This window comes from Diceros bicornis, chromosome 6, assembly GCF_020826845.1.
Source record: "Diceros bicornis minor isolate mBicDic1 chromosome 6, mDicBic1.mat.cur, whole genome shotgun sequence".
Taxonomy (NCBI): Eukaryota; Metazoa; Chordata; class Mammalia; order Perissodactyla; family Rhinocerotidae; genus Diceros; species Diceros bicornis.
Window position 1 is genome coordinate 59,405,522 of NC_080745.1, and position 8,849 is coordinate 59,414,370.

The following is an 8,849-nucleotide window of genomic DNA, read 5'->3' on the forward strand; positions in this document are numbered from 1 at the left end:
TTATCTCCACTAATTAAATGAAATGAACAAGGCTCCAAGTAGTACGGTGATGACTGTTCCAGGTCACACACTCAGGGACAGAATCAGGGCCAGAACCCAGGACTTCTGACTTCAAGTTCAATATTGTTCAGCTGTGGACCACTTCCTGTAAATATCTGAATAAAGGCAAACCTTACTCTCGTTTGGTAATCTGCTTGCGTTCGGCCCTAGAAGAGTTTAGACAGGTTCCTCCTTGCCCAGAGACTGTCCCTCTACATCTAAAGCAAGCAGAGACGAAAGAAGATTTGCGTAAACATAAACAGGTTATTAGTGAATCCTGGGGCCAAACGACATAACATCTTTCATTGTACCAGGTGTAATTACACCCGATTATTGGAATCTTACATCTAACCAAATTAGGATGTCTCAGTTGGAAGGAAGGGAGGAAAGGAGGGAGGGAGGGAGGAAGGAAGGAAGGAGGGAAAGGAGGAGGGCAGGCAAAGAGCAATAATGAATGCCAACTGTTACAAAAAACATATAAATGGGTTCTGCCCCAGTCTTACAGATATATTCTCCCTATGGTTACATGCTAATCTTTTTTTTTAAACCTAAAAGCAGTAAAGTTGTACCCTCCTTGGATAAGTGGCAATGAGACAACAGGGGGAAAACCTCGATCCTTCAAAGACAGGCACAGTCCTCGGCAAGTTCTCCAGGGTACCCAAAGGCGCTGAATGCGGCGCCACACCAATAAATAAAGGCACACCCTCCTGACCTCCTGACGGCCTGCCCCAAGAGAAGGCCACAGGACCCGCGGGCGTCCCTCCCACTCTTTACAGAAAGGGTCCAGTGTGCCTTAGGAAGGATGACTCCAAACCCCTGGCCAGTCTAGCCGGACCGCAGCAGAGGGGTGGACGCCTTCGGGCCAGCTGTGGGCACCGCAGCCTGACCAGAGAAGCGGGCGGCCACCCCCTGCGCAGGAGGCTCGGGGACCTGTAGGTAAGAGGGCAGCGGAGGACGAGCACGATCCCCCGCGGGGGCGGGGGTGAGGGGGGACCGCGCGCATGCGCCCTGCCGCCGCCGCCGCCGCCGCGGCCGGAAGAGCCGAGCAGCCGAGCCGCTGCTGCCGGCGCCAGACGCCGCGGTGGCCGCAGGGAGAGCGCTGGCCGCACGATGCGGCCCCTGGACGGCACCGGGGCCGCCGAGCTGCCGGAGCTCGGGCTGACCCTGACGGACGATGCGCCCCCCGGCGCGAGCGAGGAGCCCGCGGCCGCCGAGGCAGCGGAGACGCCCGGCCCGGGCAGGTGCTGGCTGTGCCGCTCCTCGCCGTGCGGCTCGTGCGCGCAGCCGGGTGAGTGCGGGGTGCGGACCCCGGCGCGGATCTCACTGCTGGGGGGCCGGGCGGGCGCCAGCGGCCGGGGTCCCCGCCGCTGCGGGCCGGGGGCGCGGCGCGGACCGCGCCCCCATCCCCACCCTGCCCAGGGCTGGGGAAAACCCTCGAGCTGTCACCTGGGGGGCTGCAAAGCAGAAGCCCCCTGCGCCCCTGCCGGCGCAAAGACCGGAGAAAGTTTCTGATTCTGTTTGGAACCCATTTGGGATTCGAAAACTGTTCCTATAATTAAAGTGTTGCCGGCAGGACCGTGGAGTCAGATTGCATTTCCGTCTGCCCTGCCCGAGGTCAGAGGTTGGGGGCTCAGCGAGAAAGGCCAACTCGAAGCCGGCCCAGGTTGGGAGGAAGCAAACCATGAAAACTGGTCTCGGTGGTTGACAGTGTCCCCCGAAGAGGAAGTTGAAAAGCATCCAGTATAGAAAATGTGTGTCCCAGAGTCTTAGAATCTTGGGAGGGCAGAGTTGAGTGGGACCACTGGTTCTAAAACTTTTTCGGTTACGAGGACTTTTTTGCAACTGATGCAAAACGAAACAGAGGCACAATCTTACATACATGGTTAAGAGGTTCACGGACCCATCCCTACAGCCGAGGACCCCGTGTGAAAAACCCTTGATCTTATTCAACCTCTTCCTTTCACAAATGAGGAAAGTGAGGCCCAGGAAGGTGAGGGCTTTGGGGGCTTTTTGTTTGTTTTATTTTCCCCAAGAACCAGCATGTGTGGGTGAGACAGGGCACAGGTCCAGGCAGCACCAGGGTTAGGATCCCAGCTTGCCAGAGACCCAGCCCAAGGCACTTTCTCCTGGCCACAAACACATTCCTCCTTGAACTTCACCACTCACTTGGAGCAGCTTTCTGGAAGAAGAGGGAAATAGGCAGATCTCCTTTCAAAACAAAGTTACACAGTCTGCACCACCTCATCATCTGGGTTGCCTCTTCTAAGTGTGACCCACGATTTCTATGCCTCCTACCCCGCGCCCCCCACTTTTCCCTCCTCCCTGTATGCACTTTCCCCAGTTTAGAGAGATAAACCCCAGGAAGATGATTCTTGCTCCATTTTTCTCCTAAATGCTACCAGAAATGATCAGACTGATAGTCAGTTATGCATGGGCTAGAGCCTCCAGAGCAGAGGTTACCACAAGCTGGGGTGACCAGATGTGCAGCCTTTGAAGCGGTCACCCTATGGCTGAATTTCATTCTGGGAGAATGCTGAATCAGTCCTTGCAAACTGTTAATGTTTCCCCTGTTTGTGAGCTGAAGAGGAATACTGTATGCTCAGGTAGCATGTGGCAAAATGACAAACCTATGAAAACAGTTTGCACCTGAGAACCTTGTGGGGTCTTTCAACTTCAAAGACGGTTGCTAACAGTAAGACTTAGTTATTGTAAGGTGACCAGATAATATTCCGAAAACAGGATTGCTGTAGAAACACTTTAAACCACTGCACTGTTGCCATCGATCTTGGTGACGGTATCATTTTAGCCTCTTGATCCAACTGGTTATCTCAGCAAAGCTCATTTTCAAGTTCAGGTTGAAACTCTCACCCGTTTTTCTTACGTTCTTGCATAACGTCCACAGACAACATACAGCTATCCTAAGACATCGATTTATTTTCTTGAGGGACAGTGTAAATCTTAGACTGAAGGAAGGAGAAGCTGTCTTAGGTCTGGGCCTCACATCCCCCTGAAGGAGTGAGTTCTCTAGCATGGCAGTGGTTCTCAAACTAGTGAAGCTTTCTACAGTTAGAGATCCTGTTTCAGTGGGTCTAGGGTAGGGCTTGGGAATTGAAGTTTTAAAAGTTACTCAGTTGATTCTACTTCCCAACCAGGTTATGAGTCACCATTTTAAAGCAGAGGATAGAGAAACTGAGCAACTTTTCAGTTTTCTTCTAACTCAAGAAATTGCACTGTGGCTACTTAGTTTCAGTTGTTGAGGGTTGCCAGATTATTAGATATGCTTGTAGTGGGATGTGTACATGGAAGCACAATACATAAGCAAATGCCTCTTTGGATTATGTTACTCTCTTGCTCATCTCCATTGACAGAATTGAAATTATCATTCAGTTAAGAGACTGAGGTTTGTCTGAATGGAATCAGTCCTCACCCTCCTTAACAAATAATCAGATTCAGCCAGGCCCTGTAGCAACTGTCCTGTCCCAATCAGGAAGCATGGAACTTAAGTTTGTAGGCAAGAAAATATGTGAGTGTATGTATGTGTTTTAAGAAAAAAGATCATCAGAGCCAAGGCTGTAAAATTAAGTTTTAAAAGAGTTAAAATATCACGTTAAGTTAAAATATGCCTGGAAAAAAATTAAAAAGCTTAGGTTGGAGAAGATCCTTGAAATACAGACAAGGGAGATGTTTTCTGTCCTTGATCTTTCCATTCTGTTCTGTCTGAGGGTGTAGGTTCTATATATGGGTTGTGTTTCTTTTAAGAAAAACTATTTTATTTGGACCTGAATCCTGAAATTTCAGAAGCTGAACTCAGGCTGACCACAGCCAAGACATGTATTTTGTGGTGCTTAACTTGGAAGTCTTCTAAAGCTTCCTTCACATGAGCTGAGTGGGTATGCACAGTTTGTTTCTGCAGTGTCTGAGCACATAGTACAGAACAGAACGTGGAAGATTCTGGCACTTAGAATGTATAACCTATAACATGACGACTGCCAGCAACAAATTATTCTCTTCAGCTGTGCATCTACAACAGGAAGAGGTGGAGGCCTCTGACCAGATGGGATTTTACTACGAAGGTCAGGCTATAGAATGCCCCAGAAAGACTGTGCATCATCACACTTTGGTCCTGATTTGCAAAGTGTCACTTGTGGGCAAAGGTACCTAGCTAACATGAGGATGTTAAAATGTATTACCTGGTGCTTGCATTTATCAGAGAACGGCATTTAAAAAAAAAAACAACAACAACATTATTGTGCAATACTTTTCAATAGATGAATAACACAATGTAAATTCCTAGATTAGAATGATAGTCCTAATTTTACTACAAATTGATGTGCCCACACATCCTTCAGCTCTGCTATGCTCTTAGCTGATGAGGGCCAGTATTCTTATTCTCTCCTTGTTTTTGTGTTAGTTTCAAAAAAGAATATATTCCTCAGTGTGTGGCCTTTTAGGGAGTTCTCTGCTCACCCTGCTCTATTTTGCTCTCCTCTGAATGACGGCGGGGTGAGATTGAAAGCAGATTCTACTCCTGTCTTAGGCATCTAAGACAGAGGTAGTGACTAAACAAAAGTTTAATGCTTACACAGATGGTCATTAATGGATTGAATACTTGATGGCCTGGAAAAAGGAGAAGTTTCGTTCAGATCAAGCCAAGAAGTTGGTATTAGATGGCAATTCTAATACAAAATTAAAAAAAAAAAAATTGGGGGGACAGAAGGGTAGATAATCCAGCCCCTGCCCTCAAAGAGTTTTATGCTCTAAATGGAAGATGTCATAAACCATGAAAAGTTCAGTAAAGATTTGATTAATGGTTCAAAATAACAAAACAGAGAGCCTTCTCAGATTGTTGCTGCCTGTGGTGCTGGACTCTGCGTCTTTCTATGAAGTTCTTTCATATTCTTTTATTCAGCAAATATTTATTCAGGGTGTGCCAGGCGTGAACAAGACAGCTGAGGTCCCAGCCCTGGAGGAGCTCACAGGCTTGTGGGAGAAGTCAGATCATCAGCAAGTAGCCGTATAACACAGTTATAAACTGTTTTCCAGAAAAAAACACTTTCTTCATAAAGCCCAGTTCACCAGTGAGATGGTATAAATATCATTTGGAAGTATTTTTCACCAGCCATCTTGACAAGTGTTTCTTAAAGATTTTTTCTCACCGTCTTGGCAAGCCTTTGACTTCTTTTTGACTTATAAGTGAGGGATGATTCTTCAGTGAGCCAAAGGGAATCTATTTTATAGGGTGAAACTACATTTAGAAAAATACAGGTTTACGTTGTTGCCTTTGTCTGTGGTTCTTCATTCTTGGTGGGGAAAGGTTTCAGGTCCAGAGAATGGATATGCTTAGGAGGTAATGTTTGTAGGCTGTTAGCCATTAACACTGCTCCCTCTTTCTCAATTTCTAAGTGAAAATGAGAAAACATACACTTGGAAGCAAGGACTAACCAGAATTTAATCTTTTTCAGAAGCCAAGAGGAAAGCACCCTGTCCTGGACTTGGCTTGTTTTACACGTTTTTGTCTGCCTTCCTTTTCTCCTTGTCCTCTTTATTGGTTAAAAAAGTGGAAGACATCCATGCTGTAGAAATTAGTGCATTCCGATGTGTGTTCCAAATGATAGTCGTTATCCCTTGCTTAATATACAGAAAGTAAGTATTTCTTACCTGCAAAGTAGAAGGTATTAATTAATGTTTGTAAATCTTTTGACCTGCTTAAATCATTTATTCTATAGTATCTGCTTTATCCTTTTCGTAGATTTACCAGTTCCTATACCCTTTGGCTCTGATTAATTAAGTCACAAGGATCCACCCACAGAAGATTCTCTCAAAAGTGCAAACTGTGTGCCCAACAAAGAGGGAGAAAGAGATTCAGTTATTCTCCACCCCTCAGTTTGAGAACAAAGCTTTCCTTGTATAATTCCCCCCATCTTGTACCACCGTCCCTTCTTTCCTTTGGCATAACTAGTATTTGGAAGAAAAAAGTAAATGAGAGGAAGCGGTAGTGTCTCCTAGTGTCAGAGGTTTCTTTCATTAGAACAGGCTTCTCTCTTACCAGGGCAGACAGAAGGTTACCGTAATGATATTTAGGTCTTCCCCCTAGGGCGTTATGGGAAAGGGGAAAGGTGTCTTGAGCAAGGCCTTTTTAACTACTTTCATGTTCAGTGGCCTCATCTGTAAAGTTGAGGGAATGATATTCTTTGTCCTCTATTCTGCATGGTGCTTGCAAGGGTCAAATAAAATTTATTATAGATCAGAGCGCTTTGTATGTGAAAGTATATGAAAACTATCTTTATTCCTCATCCTTACTGTTCTCTCCCCACCCAGCCCCTCTTCCCCTTCCGTATGGAACCCCCTGCACTCACCCTCACCAGGTTAAAATTATGCCCCCTGCAAGCTCTTATAACCTCTACATACCCCTGTGTACTTAGAACCCTGGGTGGAGAGACCAGTTGGGTTACTGGTAGTTGCCTGGCTCTTTCTCTCGTTGGGCAAAGATGCTTAAACCCCAAATTAAAAGCTTCAGTCGCTTGCCACCAAAGTCTCCTTGTGTCTATAACACAATGCAGAGTCATTAGAATAGTTTCACTCTATATCCCAAAGATTTGGTGAAAATCTGCTAAGGTCGGTATTGTCAGAAATTCCTGTGTCAGTGTGGACAAGTCACAGTATTAGGAAATGATGGTGAGACTTCAGAAATTTCTAAGGTTGGCAACAGACCACTGATGCTAACAGCATCATCTTCTCCATTTTGGAATACAAGTATCGACCGGAAGCGAACAGAAGAATTTTCTTAAATCCTTGGCATTAATCTGTTTTGACCTATTTTTTGTTTCACTATCTTGGAAGACTCAGCTTCTCAAAGTATGGACCAAAGGTGACCACACTATCATTTCTAATTTCAGGGACCCAGGTGTCCCCATGTCAGGCCAGATGCTGCCCTAAAGATGTCCAGCCCTGACACGGATCAGCGAGCTGCGCCTAGTCAGGAACTTACACAGTACTCTGCTTAGTAAATATTTAATGGGAAAAAATTTGAGTAGCAGTTATTATACTTAGCCAAATGCTACAGGTTCTTTTTCAGTGTGTTTTAACTCTTTTTCCAAATGAGAACAATGAGAAGTTGCCTCACATTCAGTGGCTAAAATAAATTTTAGAAAAACTTATGAGATTGGGAATGCACACTAGCCAGGTCCAAGTTTTCTTATATGGGGCAGCTAAATCTTGAAATTGTATTTATCATAAAAATCACACATTTTCATTGTAGAAAATTCGGGGAAAATAAATATAAAGAAGGAAAATTGTCTATGAGTTCACCTATTAAGGTATAACCACAATGAAAATTTCAGTAGATTTTCCTTTTTGTGTTTTTTACAAGAATATATATATGGGAAATGATACCTATATTTACTGAATTATAATTATACTATTTATGTGGTTGTCTTGTACTATTTTTGCTTATATTGTGAACATTTAAATGTCATTAGCTATGCTTAGCAAACATTTTTCAGAGGTGTATAGTAGTTGTGGACATTATCATAATTAGTTTACTATTCCCTTATTTCTTGATAGGACTTTTAAAATAATGTTTAATTAAAAATTGTAATTTAAAAACAGATACCGAGTTCATTTAATATGCCGTCCTCCGTTTGAATTTGCAGAAGTGGGTTTGTAGGCCCCAAAGGGCAGCGCATCTTCCTGGTTCTCAGAGGACTCCTCGGTTCCGCCTCCATGATGTTTGCCTACTACGCTTTCCAGGCGACGTCCCTCGCTGACGCCACGGTTATCTCGTTTAGCTGTCCAGTGTTGACGTCTATATTTGCTTGTATATTTCTCAAGGAAAAATATAGCCCTTGGGATGTTCTCTTCACCCTATTCACGATCGTCGGAGTGATCTTGATTGTGAGGCCACCGTTTTTGTTTGGTTCCGACGCTGCGGAGGTGAATGAAAGCTATTCGGTTCACCTGAAGGGCACGTTCGCAGCCGTCGCACATGCCGTGTTTGCTGCCATGACTCTGGTTATCCTAAGGAAAATGGGGAAATCCGTGGACTACTTTTTGAGCATTTGGTATTATGTGATACTTGGCCTCACCGAGGGCGTCATCGTCCTCTTTATATTAGGAGAATGGCGTCTGCCGTACTGTGGGTTGGACAGGCTATATCTCATACTAATTGGGCTCTTCGGTTTGGGGGGTCAGGTGTTTCTCACGAAAGGCATTCAAATAGAAAAAGCAGGGCCAGTAGCACTAATGAGGACTATGGATGTGGTCTTTGCTTTTATCTTTCAGATTATTTTCTTTAATGATGTGCCAACGTGGTGGACAGTGGGTGGCGCCCTCTGCGTGGTAGCCAGTAGTACTGGAGCAGCCATTCATAAATGGTGCCAGAGTTCCAAATGACACGATTGCCAAATGCCTGTTTTTTTCAAGTACACGGTCACCCCGTGCAGACACACCACACACGCACACACCTGGAAAATCTGGATTACTTCGTTGATTATATTAAATAAATTACATAATTAAAGTACCATTTTTGAATATGGTATGTCTTTAATTTGCTAAGAATAACCACTTAGTTTGGTTTAGCAATCGTTTTTTCAGCAATTATGTTTTGGTTTTGGTTTGCTTTTTTGTTGGGGTGGCGTTGGTAAGAGGACAGATCATTAGTTAAATAAAAACTGCAAAATTTGTTGGGGATCTAGTATAAATATAGGTAGTTTTTTAAAGTGTATTTTTGGTACTGATGGAATATAGGTAGAGAGGAAATTTTAGATGCTCTTTTAGCAGTATAGAGGCTAAGAAACTTATTGATAATAGTG

The 8,849-nt window shown here is 44.5% G+C and overlaps 1 protein-coding gene across 2 annotated transcripts; it reads left to right on the forward strand.

The window, feature by feature from the left end:
- The first annotated feature begins 1,105 nt into the window (after nucleotides 1–1,105).
- On the forward strand, nucleotides 1,106–8,560 carry SLC35G1 (solute carrier family 35 member G1). 2 transcript variants are annotated; one of them, XM_058543564.1, is made up of 3 exons: nucleotides 1,106–1,327; nucleotides 5,502–5,682; nucleotides 7,692–8,560. In XM_058543564.1, the coding sequence occupies exons 1-3, from the start codon at nucleotides 1,150–1,152 to the stop codon at nucleotides 8,428–8,430; spliced, it is 1,098 nt and encodes a 365-aa protein (XP_058399547.1). In that variant the 5' UTR covers nucleotides 1,106–1,149; the 3' UTR covers nucleotides 8,431–8,560. The 2 variants fall into 2 exon arrangements, with proteins under 2 accessions (XP_058399547.1, XP_058399549.1); XM_058543566.1 differs by having other exon boundaries at nucleotides 5,505–5,682.
- The last annotated feature ends 289 nt before the right edge of the window (nucleotides 8,561–8,849 follow it).

Excerpts from the sequence above, each read along its gene's own strand:
- SLC35G1 (XM_058543564.1), top strand. The coding sequence starts at position 1,150 with ATGCGGCCCCTGGACGGCACCGGGGCCGCCGAGCTGCCGGAGCTCGGG. Across the intron at positions 1,328-5,501 it reads CGGCTCGTGCGCGCAGCCGG|AAGCCAAGAGGAAAGCACCC; the intron begins GTGAGTGCGGGG and ends AATCTTTTTCAG. Across the intron at positions 5,683-7,691 it reads CCTTGCTTAATATACAGAAA|AAGTGGGTTTGTAGGCCCCA; the intron begins GTAAGTATTTCT and ends TTGAATTTGCAG.